Source organism: Metopolophium dirhodum, chromosome 3 (assembly GCF_019925205.1).
Source record: "Metopolophium dirhodum isolate CAU chromosome 3, ASM1992520v1, whole genome shotgun sequence".
Taxonomy (NCBI): Eukaryota; Metazoa; Arthropoda; class Insecta; order Hemiptera; family Aphididae; genus Metopolophium; species Metopolophium dirhodum.
Window position 1 is genome coordinate 24,574,476 of NC_083562.1, and position 21,773 is coordinate 24,596,248.

Here is a 21,773-nt window from a genome sequence, read left to right on the forward strand (position 1 = left end):
TAAACTGTGTTGGTTTTTTCTCCTCGCAGGATACCTTGCACGTGAATTAATTCCTATTATACACGCGCATACATAATTATTATTATCGTACGTAATAATAATATTATGTATGGTGTATACAGTTTGTAGTGTTTGTTTTCCCCTACATGCAGTATAGCGTGTTATTTATTCGCCCTACATACTATATAGTTACTTCTCTTTAGGTATAGTAATTGTACTATCGCAGCTCCGATAGTAGGTATTACCAGCTACTAGGTAACAAGTACCCATGTATAATGAACTATGTAGGTCGGCGGTACTAACATCTCGGCGACGGTATGTATGATATACATTTATTTACCGTATAATATATACGTATTATCATTGATTATTATTTAATATTTATAATCAATGGTACATCACAGCCCACAGGTGCGAGCGCAGTAGTAGTGACCGTGGCAAAAGAAACTGTCAACAGTAGATTCAGATGATGAAAAAGTGGGATACAATGGAATACTTATAATTATTGTAGACGTAATTCGTAAAGTTAAATTACATTATATACTTCATCAAAGCACCCGATGCCAATGTAATTTTGTACACAAAAATACGGAAATAATGATCCTGTTCTGTAAAATCAACCAAATTTGATAATTTTTATTTAACTAACATATGGTAATATTCTACAGACCACATCGAACTCCGTTTTTCAATATTTTAATCTCAAACTTTATAATGTCTTCAAAAATAATACAATTTTAAGCGTTTTTTTTTTTATAAATTATATTATAGTATTTTTTTTAAATAAAATAAAGAATCGGAGTTCGTTGTAGCCTGTGTGAAGTCTTTTTCTTTCAGATAAAAAAAATAGTTATCAAAATCCGACAATTCTACAAGGCTTGAGAATTATTCCTGTGAAGTAATTTTTTTCGATATAATACACCCTATCAACCCCCCCTCCCCCTAAAAAGGTATTGGGTAGTAGATTAGTGTAATGTATTAGAACTAAGGTGGCAACTAAAATATAAATTTAAATTTTAAAATTACGGAAAATTTAAAAACTGGCTCCGGGCTCCTTTTAAGTGGAAGTATATACTATATATGCAGATATACTACCGTGGTATTATATTACGGCGTGAACTTAATACCACACAAACGTTATTATGATAATGATATTAATAGATATTATTATTATTATTATGGTTTTGAGTGTCATCGTGGCGGCGTGGTGTCTAGTTCAACGTAACCTAACCCTTAACACTACTACTCTAGTGAGACGTACCGTCGCTACACAACATTATACTGTAAAAGAAGCTATATCAGAGGTATTCAAACATTTTCATACCGCGGCTTCTTTGACCTTCACAACATTTTGGTGGTTCCTAAATTATTAAAAGCACACAAAAGTATAATGTTTTAACATTTAACTATTTAAATATTATTATATAAATACATCAGTTATATCATACAACAAAATATGAACCTAATAATAATTATGCATAGAGAACTAAATGTTTTCTGGATAGAATGAAATATTATATTAATTGCCATCATTGAAAATTCTCGCGACACACAGATTTCATAATTGCGCTTTATATACTCACGAATAATTATTTTCACGGATAAAACGTATTGTATGGGTATCATGATACAAGATACTAGATACTTATGTATAGAGTATCGTGATACTAGATACCTACCAGTCTCTTAAAAATTTAAATCGTACCTATTAAATACTAGATGTCTAATACTCTAATTGTCTATATATACTTTAAAATGATTCAATAATTTCATTGATGATTATTTTTTAAATGTATTTTTTTAGTATATAAGTCACCATAAAGGCGTTATTCAAAATACCATGAAAATCAGTTTACTATCTGATTTGAATCATAATATTTATTATTATTATTACAGTCGAGTTCCATAATTTCAATGTTAATGTTATTGATGATTTATGGTAAAAGCCGGTAACTCTTAAATATAATATAAGAACAAAATATCCTCTAAAAAACAATGATTTAATAAGAGGTAAAAATAAATGTAAAAGCATATAGACAATAATATAATGTAAAATAGATGACCATTGTATACTTAAAATTGTATAAAGGTATTTGCCAAATGCTAATATATAGTAGATAACTAATTATATAACATTACTTGATAGTTAATATTTTAAAAGGTAAATAATACCATGAAAAAGTGTGTTTCATCTAGTCGAATAAGGATATTTAAGAGAGCAACCTAATAATGTATGATTTATAATTATTATAAATAATGAAAAATAATAAAACAAATTTTGAACAATACAAATCAAAGTCTAGTCTAGATTATATTTTTATTGTATCGAGTATCGCTTATTTTATTACTTTTTTAAATAATCGACGTATAGATTACAATTATTGTGATACTCGATACGACGATACATGATATTTTTCAGAAGAGTATCACGATATACAATACACAAGATACAAAACACGACTGTATAGTACTGTACTTATAAAGTTATAAGATCGTCGTACTTTGCTGTACGAAAAACGAAACCCTTGGATGGTCGGTTGCTGATTACTATACCGCAGAAGGCTATGAAGCTTCCAGACTTATTTTCATCTTATTGGAAGTTTTCCCGGCTTTCCGAATGTATAAGTTTATATCGGCGTCAATCTCCAGAACAAGGTACATGTATCTTAATTATTGGGCATATTATAGGATGGTAGACGCACGGTACTAATACATATAGGTAGTATTTTTTACCCTATAAGACCACCCGTTAATATCATACCTCATTTTGTTAAATTTCTACAGATATAAAATTAAATAAACACCAATTACCAAAAGGCTACTCATGAGTTCGTAAATCAATTACATATTAATTTTAAAAAAATTAACAAAAAATGTTGTCAATAATACAAAATATGTCTGCAACAATATCTTTCAAAATTATTATCATTCCTATATAGGTTATCACTTATCATTTCTATTTTATGTAGAGTTAGGCATATTATTAAAGTCGATTCTGGCCATAAGAGTGTGAAAAATAGTTTCTAGTTTTGAAAAAAACCTCTCTTTTGTTGTTACAGACCAAAATACCAAACCAAAAATTAAAAATATGTTGCAGGCGTCATCGCATACTTTTTACATTTATGATTAACATGTTCCATTACAGTAATTTAATATAAACGAAATTCGCCAACTGTACATATAATCGTATATTTACTTAAACCACGTAGATTATAAATCTATCATTTTTAGAATAATAAACAACACAAACTAGGTCCCATAAAATAGCTCGGGAGGCCATATTCCGGGGTATTTGCGCATTTCCTCAGCTATACCCGGGTGGGTGTTGTGGCACTACGAAGTCTGGGTTGTGCCGAACTAAATATTTGCTATAATTTTCGGCGTATGGTTTGCGTTTGTTTTGACGTTCGCAACAATGAATACGAGTGTACACTTAATAAGAAGATTGGATAGCGACTCCAAAATACATAAAATGTGTAATGCGCAATGCACATGCTTTTTGCGCATTCCGCTAAAACTTAAATTCCACGCATAAAGATGTTAGATGATGCGGTTTGTTTTGGTTTTTTCTTGTCCTATAGTGAATGATATAATAATATTATGTAAACACGACACGGTCATTGCGTGACTTTTTGTCGTTGAACGACACGCGTACGAATCGCATCTCTGAGTGGAAAAAATGTGAACTACAATAAATCGACATAGGTAGTACCTATATATATAATATATAATATGTATTATTTATCAAACACGCGAAATACCTTATTCTCCGTAAAGTAAAACACAAACAATATTTATTATAAAACCGTCGCAGTCGCAGAGACGACGTCGACGACCCGTCGACCGATGACGATAATAATTAGTAATAACAATAATAGTGTTCACATATGCCAAGCGGGTTACCCATGTACTTAACACTAAGACAGGTAGGTAATTATCCTTTAAAAGATTATGCATGCATTGATTTATATGGGTGCATTAAATAATATCATAATATTGAATATAACCTACCTACTAGTATTTAAATATTTTATACGAAAACATTATTTCGATTATTCTGTTGATATTTCACCGGTGCAACGCGTTTTCGTCTTCCGTCCACAATCACTACCTATATAACAACTGCGTTCTAATAATAAGAAATAATAAGATTCGTACACCGATTATTATTACTTTTTCGCATATTTTTTTATCCGTATTTCACTTTCAAAACATGAGTTGACGACCTTGCGGTGGCGGCCAAACATGGCCGTGTATTTTAATTTTTAACGGTATCTATCTATATATATTATATTCTCACACACGCACACACACACACACACACTACGAGTCATATGCGTAAATTAATAGGCGAACATAATGATGTTGTGAGCATAATATCAATAAAAACATACTCTGTCGCCGCTGTCTTATTGTTTCTGCTCTATCGTAATGTACACAATAATATGCGCCGCGTTTTAATATAGGTAGATTAGGTATATATAGGTACATGAATATCGATGTGTCTACCGACAAAGTCTCATTTGCAATAATCTACTGATATTTTAAGCGTGTGAACGGGATATCGGAGATACCCGAAGAGATCCGTTAAAACTTAAAAGAAATATAATGCAATTTCGAATGTAAATTTACAAGGAGGGGGTGGGGGCCGGGGTTAACGTAATCACGTATACCAACGGGTATCCTGCCAAATAAGAAAACTTTCGATTTTTCTCTACTCACGACTTCTAGGTTTTCGATGTCATCAAACGCACACCTGTAGTCTGTACTCGTATTCTACAAAATATATTATTATATACCGTTCATGTTATAATGACACTAGAATATTGTGCAAGGAGTTACCAGTTGGACTTCAAACAAAAACGAACAATAAAATAATATTATTATATGGTAATGACTTGGTCCATGGTTACCGGAGGTACGACGACGTATTATAATATTATATATCATATTATTGTGGGAGCGACCGACCAGGCGTCCTCAGGTAGCTATCGCGATGTGTTGCAATATCCTCCATAGTATATTGCTCGCACGCACATTTAAGAATGTATTTATACATATATATGTCATTTGTGTATAACAAACCCGCGCTTTTATGTGAGTGTCGACCGTGATACACAGACGGAACGAAACATAACATTATTATTATGTTATACTTTATATTATCTCTCTCTCTCTGTCAGGTATAGGACACAAAGAATACGCATCTCGTCCGCACGATTTCAGCGTGTGCGTTGTCCGAGTCCACGCCATCAGATTTTTATCATCGTAATATATAATAATATTATATTTCATCTCCGTAATTTTAACTGTAGCGCGTTGCCAAACGCACTCAATGCCTTACAATAACGATGATAATAATAATAATAATAATATAAAATAGGTATAACGCGGTTTAAAATTTCTGTACAGTGCGTAACACGACAGTCGTGCCTATGTATTGTAATACCTAAATTATAATAATTTCACTCGACATTACGAAAGCGATGATAGTCGTATACTGCTACGACACGACTGCACAATGCACACATGACGACGAAAATCAATGTTCGCAGTCGTAGAGCGGTCTTAGAGGTCTTCTCGGTGTATATCCACCACACGTCCGATCAAATTGTATGCAACAGCAGTAAGTTGTAATATTAAAATGTCATGGTAATTGTTGTACATAATATTATTATTTGGATTTGAGGAGAAGCAGCCAGTTGATTGTATCATAATACGGACAGCGATAATAAGACGATATACGGTTAAGTAACTGATACTGGCCTGGCTGCGGTTTTGTGCGTACCACGGAGGCTTCGTTGCTGAATGTTATTTTAATAACACAAAGCGGGAATGATAATAAAAAAAACAAATAAATAATAAATAATAAAATAATAATAGTATCGTATGTCCGTGCCGCGGTGAGTTGATATACGAGCGATAGTGCAATATTATTGACGAACAACCTTGTGCCAAAAGGGAGACTACCTTGTCTGTGCCGTGTATAATATAATGTAGACCACATTTTAGCGACATTTATCGTGTCCGTGCAGTATACTTGCTACACCTAATAAGCCATATTTATAACTAATTATTAAGTATAGTAATATTATAATGATTACTCAAATTAAAATCTACCCGCGTGACATGTTATTATAATATTGACGTATACTGTATATTGTTCGACATTACGTACCTATGTAAAATATATATGACGGCATAAAATATGTTCACATAATAAACGTAATATATACGTGAACATGAGGTGTTATCGACTGAAATCTCCAAACCGAATCTGGTAGGTTGAGCTTTTTTATGTGCGCTGTAAATCGTAATCCTGTATGCGTGAACAGTATAGACACATATAATAATATTAAAATATGGTATGTAAGTAGTACGTTTAACCTTAGACGCGACGTGGATATTGCAGTTATATACAATATTGTACAATATATTATTATTATCGTGTCTTTAATAAGAGGGCACGATAGTGAAATTTTTAGTCATCTCTGTCCACATCATGAATACTTGATGTAGTAGGTGACGACAACCTAAATATACATAGATCACGCTACTCGTTGTATTTCACTCGCTGTGACTAATGACTATATATGCATAGATTTAACATAGCTACCTACCTATTATTAGGGTATCATGATTCATGACATGTCATAAAAAATGTTTCGAGAATAATATTATCTGTTCGACTGTTCTGTCAGAAGGATTTTTTTATATTTTCATCTTTAAGTCATAATATACCGTAAACATTTTTAATTTTTTAAAATTTTTTTTGTAATAATAAACTGACTTGAAAATTGCATAGGTAATTACAATAATTAAAATAACACTATCATGACAGAATATTAAATTAAATCAACAATTATGATAAATAAGGTACATTTAAGTCATTAACATGTATTTTTTAAAGTTAAAAATAAAAATAATAATTTTTGACTGTAAAACACTGATAATATTGTTCTCAATAATTTTTACTACAGGTCACGGAAATTCGTCGTCAGTACATAATTTGAAGTACCTATATAATATAGGTATGTTTTTTGTTGAATATTTTTTTCTTCCTATAATGCCTAATCCTATTTTCAATATGCACAGACATACAATAAGAAAATGTGTTAAAATATGAATAACTACTTTGTTGGAAAAATCAAGAGGACACCTACAAATATGAAATTATTAATAAAGGTCTAAAAATTGGTAAAAAATGTTTTCCTTTATTTCACTATAATTACACAATTCGTACAAATTTGGTAATCAGCGCAAGTTATAGATATTTTTTTGTGGTCATGTTTGAGTGTGCAAGTGATTTGGCATATTTTATCTTCTAATTTTGGTAATACGATTCTGGAAGTTTCATTAAATATAGTTGGAAGCCGTTGGTGGATTTTTAAGGATGGAGAAAATAGCTACATCGTCACCATATTCAGCAACTATATTTCGGGAGTGGTAATAAAAAACAATAAAAATAAAAAGGAGTTAGGAAGCTAATGCTCCCTAGCTGTCGTAGGTACTCCAATGTTTATTATGGATATGGTTGACATGCTTTTTTTTAACAGATGGCAAATTATAGTTCATTAAGGTAAGATTAAAAAAATAGATAATATGATGATGGTAAGATTATTTTTAATTTAAAGAGAAGTTTAAAATTATCAAGCAAAAAAAGTGTCACCGCCAATTCTTGCTAACCATAATACTATGCCATTTACAGATAATGTATTTCCAAAAAAAAAAAAATTAAAAACATGAAAAAATGAAGTACTTATGTCATTAAAAATGTAATTAAGAAGTAGGAGGGTACTATAGTCTATAGTAACTAGTAAATTCTCCTCGATTGATATAATGCGATCTTATACGTTATAAGATCGAAAACAGGTAACTTTGGGGGGGAGGAGGGATATTTTAATATGTTTAATGGCTTACAAATTCCTGACATGTTATGTATGTGAATTTGCTTTGTTTAACAGAACACAGGAACGTTGAGTACGTGCATATTATTTAGTATTTACGTATACAACAGCAGACACCAGTTGAATCTGGATCGTAAGTAGAGACTAATAACAGACAACTACATTTTTTAAATATAATTGTTGTCGATTTACTAATTTACAAATTTACAAATTTCAGCCATTTCACCATAATATAATATTAAATATTTAAATGTAATAGTTCAAATCATACTCTGTTACTCTTGTAATATTAAATATCACCCTCAAAAACAGGATAACTCAAGTGGTATTGTGATTGTATTCAATATTATTTCAGACCTTTGTTAACGTTGCAATATTATGGTATTTTGAACTAAGGTCATAAGTTCCTCAAACCTGTAAAATATAACTAAGAAAACTTTATTTATATTAATCCAAAAACCAGCCAAACATGCTGTTAAAATGTCAAACGATGGATGTGATTTTGGTATAACAAGTACGGCGACGTCGTTTTGTTTTAATACAATCGAGATTTTTTATGAAACTTATAAAATAATAACAATTATTATTGTTCTGGAGACTGGAATGTGTAATGCAATGCTACAAAAATAAATACAATTTAACTATTAACATAAAACGACACGACTTCGTGCTGTTTTTAATAATATTATTGTGCACGCGTGGTGTATGCGGTATGAAAATTTGAAATTCGTATATTATTGTTATAATGTGTGATGTGTATCGTATAATCTTAACTTAAAAATAAACGAAATTACTATAAACCTACCTAGTTCCTACCACACATAATTATTTTAACATTTATGAGTATCTATTTTATTTTATACTTTAATAAAGATTACGATTTTTACTCGTGGTTAAAACAATTAATTTCAAACATTAATAATAATGCTTTCTTATAAATTGAAAAACGTAATAATTTTAATTGCATATGATTTGATTTGTATATAATAGAAATTATTTATTTTAACATTATTTCTGTATAAATTGATTATGTTATCATAATTTTTTTTGAATAATTAGTTTTAGTACTTAATCTGCTTAAATTATAGGTATATATTTTGTTACAAGTGTGTTGTATTTTGTATGCATAAATAATTAATGGATAAATCAACCAATATCGTGCAGAAATCTGCAGTGACGCATACAATATTTTTTCCATCGAGAGAGCACGCCATTCATCAGCACCCGGGTATGCGTTTTCACTATAACATGACAGTGTGTCATCGCGCGGAAATGCCCAGAAGAACCGATTTTCGTCGATTCACAGCGTGTTTTCTCACTGTACAGAATATAATATGTAACTGTCTTATCTTTATTATCTATATTATCTTTAAAAGTTAAAACTACTTAATACTTTAATATTATGTTTGTCTATTATACGCACCTAGCTATTTTTTTTACTAAACTAATATTGTGATTACATTATAAATTTATAATAGTGCATTCTTAAAAACTACATTTTAGCAAATCTTACATTTTTTTAAAAAATATTTTAAGTACCTTTAAAGTAATTTTTTAAGTTTTTTTTTTGAATGGTTAATATTTTCAAGTGAAGTCTATTGAATAATTCTAAATATGCAACATTGCAACCGTTATTAGTAGTATAAAATAGACAATTCAAACACACAATGGACCTGATCCCTGATCCTTGCCGAGCCGCTGAGCCCGCCGCCCGGCCGCGTACGTGTGCGAGATATATATTACCGTTATAACTTAACGTGTTATCACTTATCATATTATCACTTATCACTTATCACTTATCAAATAATATATCCGCGCAAGACGTGTACAATTTACAATACGACGGGAAAAAAACTACAATATAATCGATTCGGGGTTCGAACCGTCGACCCCCCAACTAAGAACGATTACGCTTTAACCCACTAGGCTACATGACCACTTATACTCTCAGCGTTATTTTCACTCAAGTAACACAAATCACACGTGTGTGAGCATGGGTTTAACCATAATAATATCTCCTTTTACAAGAAATATACATTCATTATATAAAATAAAAATATATTTTTACAAGAAATATACAATCTTAATACTATATAAAGTAAACATTTTTTTTTATAAGAAATATTCAATCATAATATTATATAAAGTAAAAATATTTTTTTATAAGAAATATTCAATCTAAACATATTATACACACAATAAGTATATGTGGGATTAGAGAAAAAAATATTATTATATAAAACAAAATTAGTTTTTTCGTAATTTACCCTCGTATTCGTCCAAATGTCGATTCAATTCCTCGTCTTAAAAACAAAATATAAAATAATAATATTAGGTTTATTGTAAATAATAATATTATATAAAACAAAAGATAAAGTATATTTAAAAAAATAAGTTTTTCTGTAATTTACCTTCGTTAGTATCCATATGTTGATTCAAAACTTCATCACCAACGTCATTTTCCATTCTGCTTCAAGTGCTAACATGTGAAGTTCCAGGATATCATTATAGCCATCCTCAGCCCAATCAGTTATATTTTGGCTGGGTTGAGTGGTATTTAATATCCTCCCGTAAATTAGTACGTCAAATTCCGGGAGTACCTGAGGCCGTACTATAATGTAGCACACTTGGGGAGATGGGTGACAAAGATTGGCGCCATTCATTTATCTCAGATTGTCGTCGCGATGAAGGTGAAAATACCACGCCGCCTACAACATCCAGCGGTAATATATCTGGTGATATTGGTGAAAACGAACGAAGCCATTCGTCCATCTGTGATTGTCGTAGCGGTGAAGGCGAAAATTCCATGTTTTCTATCAGGTTTAACGCGTATACCCCCGGTGTTGTAGGTGGAGAAAGGCGTTGCAGGTCGTCTAACTTGAGATAATGTACTCTGCGACTGTTGTTCGGGAAAGAAACCACTATCTTGAGTCTAAATAAAAAAATATTGTTTATTTTAAATTATATTATATTGAGTCTAAGACATAATTTTTATTTAACACTTACCATATCTGAATATCTGAAGGGGTGACGCTGCAGCGGGGATGGGCTAACGGGCATTGATTGCGGACTAAACCAATTAAGCATCCACCATGGTCTTTGTCCATCTTGCATACTATCATCTAATGCCGGAGCAATGGGCCTTGGGGTAACGGGCCTTGGGGTGACGGGTCTTGATGGCGGTCTATTATCCCGCTAAAACCAGATTATGCACATTTTATAAATAATTTAATTTAAATACAATAATAATAATAATAATAATAAATATTTAAAAATATATATATACTTACTAATACAAATGTCCTCTCTGGTGAAATAAAAAAAAAAGGTGGAGTATCTTCTGGAGGAGTTATGATTTTGGATCTGCCGGGTTGTAATCTGGTTTTTTTTCATTGTTTGATTTTACATACCGCATGCTGGCTTGTGTGAGTCCACCTCGAATACCTAGAAAAAAATTGTTATTATATGCATATAGAAATAATCCCAATATACTAACCGTCATCAAACATGAGAAGCATTTCATAATCCGACAGTAATTCTAGTTTTATTGCCGTGAATTTAAGCATACAATCAAATGAAAACCCTGGAGCGGTGTAATAGTATGCAGGATCTAAGTTGTAAGTCTTCATACACACATCACGGAAATTTTCAAAAATATCGGCCAGCAGCAATACATCAATTTTTAAATACAAATCTGAATATTCACCAATCGTTTTACATCCAAAATGTTCCCATACTTTCATCGCGTGCTCGTACTCTTCATCTTTAATTGCTGACTCGGTTAGGATACTGTAAAATTCAGCTTTATCCGGTAACACATTTTCATCGAGCTTACTCCACTCGTCCGTATACTCGTAAGGGTGTACACCCTTACGGGTTACAAGGTTCATATCACTGGTGGCAAAATGCTTCCCCGTCTCGCGGAATTTAGAAAAGTCAGGAGTTACCAAATTTTTAGCGAGTGTTGAAAGTTTCGAAGCCATAAATCTGCATGTGTCGATGAATCTGATAGTAAAATTGTTACTTATATATTTTTTAAAAGTAACGAATTTCTCCTAGCTGTTCGGAATTACTTTTATTCTTTTTGAATTATAACCTAGTTCTGTTACTATGAAATGAGCATCATAGTTTGAAAGATTATGTAGGAAGCACGGGACGAAAACTGGTGTTTGTAGTTTCTGGTTACACATATTGCAAAGAGCTTGTCGATACTTTCCAGAAAGGTGGCAGTGGTCGGCGGTTTTTCGATGTTGTATCTCATGAGGTGGTGTAAACTTTATACAACACAGATTACAGTGTGTCGCCGCCTCATGAACCGCTTTGTCATGTGCACTCATATTTATCATTACGTTTGTCTTTAATAATTGTTCTATTTTCTCGGCAACGTCAGTGATATTGTATATAAAATGCTTTGCCACGTCTTGCCTGCTTTCACTACCTCGGTATATGACTGGTCCAATCGGTATGTTAAATTGTGTTAACAACTCTATTGGAACATTTTCAGACGCCTTAACTAAAAATCCGTAACTCATAGGACGGTGTTTTTGTATGATTGTTGTATTATCACCCTTTTCCTCTTCGGTCTTTACAAGCAGAGCCTCGAAATCGGCATATATAACTATGGGATGTCTCTGCGCGTTTTGCCACGCGGTGAATTGTAGCACATCTCCCTCTTTTGGCATTATCAGTCGTATGGGTTTATGTGGTCCGCATATTAGCCTGTGATGTTCAAGCGCCGCCTGCCCGCTTAACTTATACTTTAAATTCTGTCTGTCGAACGATGTAAAGCAACGTTTACAGAATATAACTTGACCTGCATGACTAGTTTTTTGCGAACGGAGTAATCTTGAAAAATTTGAGATGTAAGTATAATGTGTATTATTACCATCCGTCACTAATAATAAGTCAAAGTGATCACGTTTTTCATCATCTACGACTTTGAGTGGGAAAACCTCATATGAAGGATACTTTTTCGGTGGCTGTAATCGTTTTTCAAGTCCGTAAACATTTACAGAAACGTTCTGATTATTTTTTTCAAACTTGGAAATATCCGATAGCGGTGTTGGAAATGAAATACCGTTAAAAATGTATTTGTCCTCATGCTCGGTATAATTTTCATTGACACGAAATTTGTTTTCTCCTGCAACGTATTTTGCTAAAATAGCCCATTTAAAACACTGTTGGTCTGTATTTTTAGGATTTATTATTGCTCGTTTATCTATAATAGATTTCGGTAATTGTATATATGACGAACCAGATATTGGTGTATACTTATAAACGGCTAGTAGTAAATCATCGATGGACTCTAACGTAAACCCGCTACCACGAGAAATATAAGTGTCTTCCTCAGCTAATAATTTCATAAAAGATTCTTCAACTATTGTTTCGATTTTTGTGCCCATAAATATTTCTTTGGCTGATGTTGTAAACGCTCGATTTTCGGATGAATTAGATACGTTTGGTCGGTTATACGTAGCCTCGAGCTTCAAGCTAAATTTTATTGGATGTTCCTGCACGTGAGTTTTTAGCTTGTCTGTCAGAGCCGGTTGGAGAGAACGGAGAAAATCGGAATAATTTCGAACATTATTTAGATTTTTTGCGAAATACCACACTATTTTACGTTTTCCAGACGATGAAATTTCTCTAAGACCCGGGGATCTAACCAGTTCCATACGAGCCTTTTTCGCCTTAACAGCCGACACTGTGTTGGCGATGGAAATGCGTTTGCCACCCACCGAAGTCGTATAAGAATCTACTTAAAATAAAATAAAATAAAATAAAATCTAGCGACGAAAATGTAAAAAAAAAAAAAAAATCTAACGTCTTTATGTAAATAACGGAGGGCCTTTTTAAAAATCTAATTAATTCTGATAAATAAAAGTAACCTGTATCCTCATCTTCTATTATGACGCATGTGTCATCGGCCGCGCTACCGGGGGCAACAATACGAGGCGCGAACTGGATGACGCTAGGTCGTGCTGGCTGATCTATGATCGGAGCAGCTGGCAATGGTCTGAGGTGAGCCGGAACGATACCTTAGGGAAAATAATAAATTAATATTGTATAAAATAAAACTTTATATTTTTAGTACATACCATGAATGTTCTTCAGATGCTTGTTGAGGTTGTTTTTGTACGAGAATGTCGATGGGCATGCTGTGCACGGAAAACGTACACCTGCATGCTTCTTTTGGTGGACGACCAAATTGTCCTTACGCGTAAACGTAGATGCGCACTGTTCGCATTGAAACATTTTTACGTAAAGTAATAGCGAAATAAAACCACAAAGTGTAAATAATGTTTAAAACGTAGAAAAAAAATAAACACTTGTAAAAATATTTTAAAGACTGAGAGAGTAAATATACGTGAACAACGATTTAAGATAGTACACGGACTAAACGGAAAATCAGGAGTCTCTTCTTACCATGGGCACTAAGGAATTTTTGGGGGATAGTGGTAATGGTGGGGAATTTTACAGTGCGCATGCTCTACACACGTACGAGAGGTGCGGGGTTGACCTCGGGTGTAGTCTCTAGAAGTTTAACAGGTTGGGGAATTTTACAGTGCGCATGCGCTAGTGAAAGGGGATGTATACTAATAACCGGTGGTCATCTGAACGAATGTGTATTATCCCTTAGGCATGTCGTCGCAGGTTTTCGTGGAATTATACGAATAATGGGCACCATATGTCGTGACGGCGGCTATATAGTTAGATGTGTATTATCCCTTAGGCATGTCATCAATGTTTTCATGGAATTATGGAAAGGCAAGTCGTCGCAGGTTTTCGTGGAATTATACGAATAATGGGCACCATATGTTGTGACGGCGACTATACATATAGTTAGATGTGTATTATCCCTTAGGCATGTCGTCAATGTTTTCGTGGAATTATGGAAAGGCAAGTCGTCGCAGGTTTTCGTGGAATTATACGAATAATGGGCACCATATGTCGCGACGGCGGTTATATAGTTAGTTGTGATTTTTCTTATTATACTTTTTGCGCCTTTCGTCAGCTCAGTATACTCTTAGTTTTATAAATACGACTTTTATTTACCAGCAATATTTATTATTTTGTTCGTGATTATCGCATCTTTCGCCTGGAAGACGTAAGTATTTTTTTTTTTTTATTTTCACATTATTCAAGACTTACGTATAAATCGATTTTTAGATGCCTAATGATTCGTCGTCTAGTTTGTCGTGGTTTAACGGGGATAGCTACAATAGGGATCTTGCAGCGACTCCACCTTTTTTTTTTATTTCACCAGAGAGGACATTTGTATTAGTAAGTATATATATATTTTTAAATATTTATTATTATTATTATTATTGTATTTAAATTAAATTATTTATAAAATGTGCATAATCTGGTTTTAGCGGGATAATAGACCGCCATCAAGACCCGTCACCCTAAGGCCCGTTACCCCAAGGCCCATTGCTCCGGCATTAGATGATAGTATGCAAGATGGACAAAGACCATGGTGGATGCTTAACTGGTTTAGTCCGCAATCAATGCCCGTTAGCCCATCCCCGCAGCGTCACCCCTTCAGATATTCAAATATGGTAAGTGTTAAATAAAAATTATGTCTTAGACTCAATATAATATAATTTAAAATAAACAATAATTTTTTATTTAGACTCAAGATAGTGGTTTCTTTCCCAAACAACAGTCACAGAGTACATTATCTCAAGTTAGACGACCTGCAACGCCTTCTCCACCTACAACACCGGAGGTATACGCGTTGAACCTGATAGAAAACATGGAATTTTCGCCTTCACCGCTACGACAATCACAGATGGACGAATGGCTTCGTTCGTTTTCACCAATATCACCAGATATATTACCGCTGGATGTTGTAGGCGGCGTGGTATTTTCACCTTCGACAATCTGAGATAAATGAATGGCAGTCCAGTGGCGCACAGAGGTATCTTGAGAGCACATGCAACTATCTAAAGTTACCCACCCAACCATTTTTTTTTATTTAAAAACAAAACGTTTTTTTATTGAACTGCTATCTGTAAGTGTAATTTACTTAAAATAACTAGAAATAATAATTAAGATGTCTACACCAGAAACCCGAGACGTCCTAGATCTTACCTTCATATTTTATTACAATACATTATAAATATAACATAGGTTAGTTTAATCCTCAATGAAATACAAAAATTTAAATTAATTTTAAAAAAAATTTGAATTTTTTATAATGAGAGATATACTTGATTTTATATAATTTGACACTATATCAATCAACGCATTCTGTCGGCGCCATGAAGTAAATGAGTATTGAGAACGTTGATTAATTTTATATTTTTGCTTTTGATAACTGAAATAAGTTGCCATTGCAGGGGAAAATTTTGATATTAAAGAACATAAATCTTTGAAATTGCCATACATGTTATTTTGCCAGTTTTCCCTATGCCCTCTAAAAGCCATATTGTGTCTTCCTAAAAATAGTGTTATGTCAATCAGCTCTTTGATCATTTCTCTATTCATGAAAACTTCTTCATTTTTTTTAGTAGCTATAGATGGTACCAATGGTAAGGATGATTGTCGAATTTTAAGTGTGAGTGAAGAGTAAATATGTGCTGAAGTTTTTTCATGATTTTCTATTTTGTTAGTACAAGTACTCCAATTTTTATAACCATCAATAACCCAAGCTTTATTAGGAGCATTTTTACCCTTTCCAGGAAAAAGTATACATTCAATACAATACAAACGTTCAGTTGACTTAGAATATGATAACCAATTCCGTCTTGTTACAGTCCCATAAGGTAATATTCTATGATACAATTTTGGTGAAAATCGATGACCATTTATAACTGGATATTTACCGCCAGGAAGTTCTGTTGGAAGTGGTTGACATGGTCCCATTTCTAATATTTTGGAAACAATTTCATAGGCAATATTTGCATTTGATTGAAAATTTTTTGACGAAAATTGTGCTGGATCGTTTTCAAATACATTTTCGATCATATTATCTATAATGAAAAAAAAATAAAAATAAATAAATAAAATATTTTACCTATTAACTAAAATAATATAGTCATATAATTATATAATGTGTATTGTGTTATAAAAATAAATTAAGTGAAATTCTAATTGCATTGACCCCCTACCTACCCTGATAATTATAATCATATTTATTAGTAAAAATATATTATATAAATTACTTGGTTCAACCATTAGTGTAGTAGATAAAGCTACTTCAGATTCATTTGACTCTAAATCAACCTCAGATGTTGGAACTAAAATAATTAATACATAAATTATTAATTAAATGGCTTAATAAAATATAAGTATTATACTTATTAGTAAAAATATAATATATAAATTACTTGGTTCAGCCATTAGTGTAGTAGATAAAGCTACTTCAGATTCGATATTGTTAACGATACATACATCCATCATAAAAACAATTACTTGTACAATGAAAAATAAAACTAATAAAAATTATTTAAAAAAAAAATATGTTTTATTCTTGATTTCCCAAAAGTGATTAAAAGTGACATTGGCCCTTTTTGACCCAAGCCCCAGAAATATAAAAAAAAAATTATAAAATATAGGTATAACTTATTAGTAAAAATATAATATATAAATTACTTGGTTCAGCCATTAGTGTAGTAGATATAGCTACTTCAGATTCATTTTCATTTGACTCCTCGTTCGACTTTAAATCAACCTCCAATGTTGGAACTAAAATAATTAATGCATAAATTATTAGGTAATTAAATAGTTTAATAAAAATACAAAAATAAATAAAATGTATCTACCTATAATCTTAAACTTCTCAGGCAATAATATAGTATTATTTGTATTTGAACCTTGAACATCCATTTCTATTGATGATTTTGATATGCTACTGACAGTATTCAAATTAGAACTGTCAACTGAAAAAATAAATATTAATAAAAACAAAATTATAGGTACCTACAGTTTCAATAATGTAAGATTTAATATAAGAGCGAGTTGTAGAAATAGCTAGTTAAAAGTAGTTTATTTTATAATACTTGTTTATAACTAAATTATAATAAACAAAAAGTACTCATACCTTTGTCAGAAACATCATTTGATAGTCTAGAAGATTTAAAAAATGTATTCAGTTTTGCAGTACAAAGTACTGATTTTCGTTTTTTGCACGATTTAGTATGTCTTAGCCAATTTGTACTATTCATTAAACCTTTTATTTTACCACAAGCACAGATGTTAGTTTCATTAAATAACGACATATTACTAATCTGTAAAAATAAATTTTAAATAAAATATGCTTCTTTTTTGGCATGATATAAATCAAACTGATTTAAAGTGAACAGTTTTATTATTTAGTTTTTATTTTGATTTAGAAATTAAGCATTGAACCTAATTATGTTATACCTACATAATAATAATAATAATAATAATAATAATATGCATAATGCATGAATACATTTTATTAACTTAAAATGTAAAATCTATATAGCTATAATTAGTATAACTTATAAATATTAATATATTATATAGTTAGCTATAACTACAAGTATTTAAAATCAATGAAACTTACTTCTAGAGTAGACGTTGTTTTCTGCACGTTGATTAAACACTTATTTAATGAACAATAGGTAATTTTTTTATTATAATTCAACTAAAATATAACATATTAATACATTTAATATGACGTAATGAAATATTTTAATAAATTAAAAATAAAAACGTAACTGTGAAAATTGAATAATAATAACTAATAAGTGATAGTTAATTTCACCAATACAAAATTGCCATAGACGCATACAAAATAATTTGAAGTTCGTAGATCAAACAGTCAACTGACGAATAACACAAATGAAAAATAACAAATTCACTAAAATATCTAGTATTTTAGTGGAAAGTGTGGAATACTGAAATTCACTAACCGATTATTGGTTATTTCATAATAATTAATAATTATCGTGAAGCCAATGGATAGGCCGGGTAGGGTGGTTGCTGGCTAGTTTTATCGAGGGAACAGGGAAACACATTTCTAAAAATAAATACCTAATATACGCTGTTATTACTTATTGGTATCTTATCACCATGTAGCAATACGCGTACGTATTGTCATTTAACATTTTGTTTACGTATACAAAAATATAATAATTCGTAATATTAAATATTAAATATACGAGCGTATCAGCTAAACGCCTAAACAGCGTACAGCGTTAATATTCGAATATTGTATTATTCTTGATTCAGATGATACAACAATTATTAATGTTTCTATTACTTTATCATTTAATATGTTGTCACTAAGTAACTTGTGACATCATATGAGTTGTCGTGTAGCATTGTCATACTTTACTCCTATACTTTATCTAGGTAGGTACCTAATACCTATAACCATAGGGACTATACCTACCCACCCACGACCCACCTATTCCCTATTCCACCCGATCTATTATTTTGTAGTTTTTTTCCCGTCGTATTGTAAATTGTACACGTCTTGCGCGGATATATTATTTGATAAGTGATAAGTGATAATATGATAAGTGATAACGGTAATATATATCTCGCACACGTACGCGGCCGGGCGGCGGGCTCAGTGATCCATTGTGTGTTTGAATTGTCTATTTTATACTACTGTTATTAATTCTTTATAACTATTTAATTTTAAGTTTACGCATGTACTGTGTATATAATATTGTAAAGGTACCTCGTACCTATAGTATATTATTATTTATTATATATAGTTATAGTGCAGTGCAACAGTGTATCATCATTCGCCTGCCATTGCCACTCCTCAAATCTAAACTTTAAACGCTTATATAAGTAGTAAATTAGTGGCTTGTACAATGTATAGAGCAATGTACCCTGTACCACTATTTTTAATGTTTAATTTTTTTTCTTCAAAATCTCAAAAGTTTACTTAAATGATAACGAGTGTTAATGCGTCAAAAACATCACACGTATTCACTTAAATGATATTTTACAATATGTAGGTATATACCATTCTATAAATATTGATACTAATTATATGTGAACGAAATCGGGTCACCATCATCGCGCGATGAATGCTCTTAATTTATGTACACGCGTAGTACCTAATACTTAAAGTATTCGTGATAACAATTAGGTCAGAATTAAAATGCATTTTCCATGACATAATGCGTATAATATCATGGTGAATAAACATGATTGCACGTCCATCTCTCGTATTCGTATAACGTAATGTAAAAAACCTATTTACTAGTATATAATAAACCATACCTATACATTTATAACATTTTACCTATAACCATGATCAGTATGACTGCAACATCTATCATCAGGTCGTACGTCATTAAAAAGCTGGAATTGGATGTATATCAAATATATCATATATATCTCTTACATGTTACCTATATATATTTTGTATTTTTGTCTGTATAGTTTCAAGTTTGTATGTAAGTTATGTATATAATAATTATATATTAATTAATATATCAAACAAGTAGGCACTTAGTAGGTACTCGTTAATATGCCGCAGGTGGAGCAAATACTACATAATATTATTTCGAATTACTACATTAGGACCAGAAATAGCTTATGCCAAAAAAAAAGGCAAAAACTACTTAAATATGCGTGAGATCAGCCTTTAAAATGTATGATATATATATATATATGACTCTATTAGTTCTTCTTTACCACGATATAATGATTTAAAAAACTGTAATATCATTAACACTTATTACTAACACTCTGGAATATGAAATTAAAACAAAAAGTTGTCATATTTTAAGAGTAAAAAACTTGAAAAATAACAACAATAAAAAATATTAAAATATTTTTTTTTCCATGAATATAATTTTGTAACGACTTAAAATTATGTAAATTAATTATTTTAAAAAGTAAAATGTTCTGAAATAATAAGTGTTTCGTTAAATGGATCGCCCTTTATATATAGAATATAAAATATATTTATATTATTATGATATCGATAATCTGGAAAATGGTAGTGCTTCCGTTATACTCTGCTCTCATATATAGGATATTAAGTATGCATCCATACCTTGACTTTCAACCCTACAAGAGTTTAGGAGCAAAACCTTTATATGTCGGTACTTAGTACTTAGTAGTAAGTAGTCTGAAGCCGTATTTCAAATATATTAAGAAACCACAGGTAGCCAAATAATAATAACAATGTGCTGCAATTGTATATTATGTCCAAGCCCGGATAAAGGGGGGCCATCTTTATCCCCAAAATATATTTTTTAACGCATCCAACACAGTTTTAAAAAAAAGAATTATTTAAGTAGGTAGGTAAATTTTTATTGATAATTATAAAATAAAATTGTTCTCAATTTTATATCACGATAAATTACTAAAAATAATCAACTATGTTTGCCAACAATTTTGTTTATGTTTTTTTTGAGCATTTTAGATTACGTATTTAACTATTTAAGTATATAAAAAGGTGCGGCGTCGCGGAAGTAATGCGAAAGCAATTCCCGCGGCGCCGTCGGTTGCAAACTGAAAAAAAAAAAGTATATAAAAAGGTAGTCATAAGAAAAAATTATTTATCTCTTGTAAATTAGGTATTTCGGTTAAAAGTATTGATTCATATTATACTAAACTTTAGAGGACCATATAGTTAATAACCTAGCGAACCAAAATTGATCATTTGACTGTCAAATTATTCAGAAAAAAAGCTTTACCAGAATCCATAAAAAAAAATACAGTGGTTAACTGCGTGTTTAAAAGCGTTATAAAACAATTTCCTGTCAAAAATAAAGAAACACGTCTTTTTTCGTTTTAACGAAATTCCATATCATCGATCCATAATTGTTAAAAAAAAACCCGTGTACAATGACATATTATGTAAAAAATTATACAATAATATAAAGTCATCAATATGTAACTATACGGTTATTTTGAAGTTAA

The 21,773-nt window shown here is 31.3% G+C and overlaps 4 protein-coding genes across 5 annotated transcripts; 1 reads left to right on the forward strand and 3 right to left on the reverse strand.

The window, feature by feature from the left end:
• Positions 1–10,704: 10,704 nt before the first annotated feature.
• On the reverse strand, positions 10,705–14,530 carry LOC132942013 (uncharacterized). Its single transcript, XM_061010297.1, has 6 exons — positions 14,003–14,530; positions 13,793–13,942; positions 11,404–13,659; positions 11,198–11,351; positions 10,914–11,102; positions 10,705–10,839 (listed from the first exon to the last, which is right to left on the reverse strand). Exons 1-3 carry the CDS (start codon positions 14,157–14,159, stop codon positions 11,963–11,965), a joined length of 2,004 nt encoding a protein of 667 aa, XP_060866280.1. The 5' UTR covers positions 14,160–14,530; the 3' UTR covers positions 10,705–10,839; positions 10,914–11,102; positions 11,198–11,351; positions 11,404–11,962.
• Positions 14,531–14,947: 417 nt separating this feature from the next.
• On the forward strand, positions 14,948–15,795 carry LOC132942014 (uncharacterized). The gene is made up of 4 exons (XM_061010298.1): positions 14,948–15,012; positions 15,075–15,188; positions 15,281–15,466; positions 15,541–15,795. The coding sequence occupies exons 2-4, from the start codon at positions 15,075–15,077 to the stop codon at positions 15,793–15,795; spliced, it is 555 nt and encodes a 184-aa protein (XP_060866281.1). The 5' UTR covers positions 14,948–15,012.
• Positions 15,796–16,041: 246 nt separating this feature from the next.
• Positions 16,042–17,252, reverse strand: LOC132940607 (uncharacterized). Its single transcript, XM_061008328.1, has 4 exons — positions 17,240–17,252; positions 17,075–17,149; positions 16,121–16,777; positions 16,042–16,052 (listed from the first exon to the last, which is right to left on the reverse strand). Exons 1-4 carry the CDS (start codon positions 17,250–17,252, stop codon positions 16,042–16,044), a joined length of 756 nt encoding a protein of 251 aa, XP_060864311.1.
• A 49-nt stretch (positions 17,253–17,301) lies between these two features.
• Positions 17,302–18,489, reverse strand: LOC132942015 (uncharacterized). Of its 2 annotated transcripts, none has more exons than XR_009664214.1 (3): positions 18,442–18,489; positions 17,675–18,139; positions 17,302–17,597 (listed from the first exon to the last, which is right to left on the reverse strand). XR_009664214.1 is itself a non-coding variant. In XM_061010299.1 (3 exons), the coding sequence occupies exons 1-3, from the start codon at positions 18,128–18,130 to the stop codon at positions 17,455–17,457; spliced, it is 438 nt and encodes a 145-aa protein (XP_060866282.1). In that variant the 5' UTR covers positions 18,131–18,180; the 3' UTR covers positions 17,302–17,454. The 2 variants fall into 2 exon arrangements, 1 of the variants encoding a protein (XP_060866282.1); XM_061010299.1 differs by lacking the exon at positions 18,442–18,489 and having other exon boundaries at positions 17,675–17,791; positions 17,953–18,180.
• Positions 18,490–21,773: the final 3,284 nt, after the last annotated feature.

Bases quoted from the DNA above. Each gene is read 5' to 3' on its own strand.
- LOC132942013 (XM_061010297.1), bottom strand. From the start codon at position 14,159: ATGTTTCAATGCGAACAGTGCGCATCTACGTTTACGCGTAAGGACAAT. The intron at 13,943-14,002 runs GTATGTACTAAA...ATTTTCCCTAAG, and splicing joins GCATCTGAAGAACATTCATG to GTATCGTTCCGGCTCACCTC. The intron at 13,660-13,792 runs GTTACTTTTATT...TATTTTAAGTAG, and splicing joins AATAGAAGATGAGGATACAG to ATTCTTATACGACTTCGGTG.
- LOC132942014 (XM_061010298.1), top strand. From the start codon at position 15,075: ATGCCTAATGATTCGTCGTCTAGTTTGTCGTGGTTTAACGGGGATAGC. The intron at 15,189-15,280 runs GTAAGTATATAT...ATCTGGTTTTAG, and splicing joins CAGAGAGGACATTTGTATTA to CGGGATAATAGACCGCCATC. The intron at 15,467-15,540 runs GTAAGTGTTAAA...TTTTTTATTTAG, and splicing joins CCTTCAGATATTCAAATATG to ACTCAAGATAGTGGTTTCTT.
- LOC132940607 (XM_061008328.1), bottom strand. The intron at 16,778-17,074 runs GTAATTTATATA...CCAAAATATTAG, and splicing joins TACACTAATGGTTGAACCAA to AAATGGGACCATGTCAACCA.
- LOC132942015 (XM_061010299.1), bottom strand. From the start codon at position 18,130: ATGTCGTTATTTAATGAAACTAACATCTGTGCTTGTGGTAAAATAAAA. The intron at 17,792-17,952 runs GTATGAGTACTT...TTATTTTTTCAG, and splicing joins AAATGATGTTTCTGACAAAG to TTGACAGTTCTAATTTGAAT. The intron at 17,598-17,674 runs GTAGATACATTT...TAATTATTTTAG, and splicing joins TGAGAAGTTTAAGATTATAG to TTCCAACATTGGAGGTTGAT.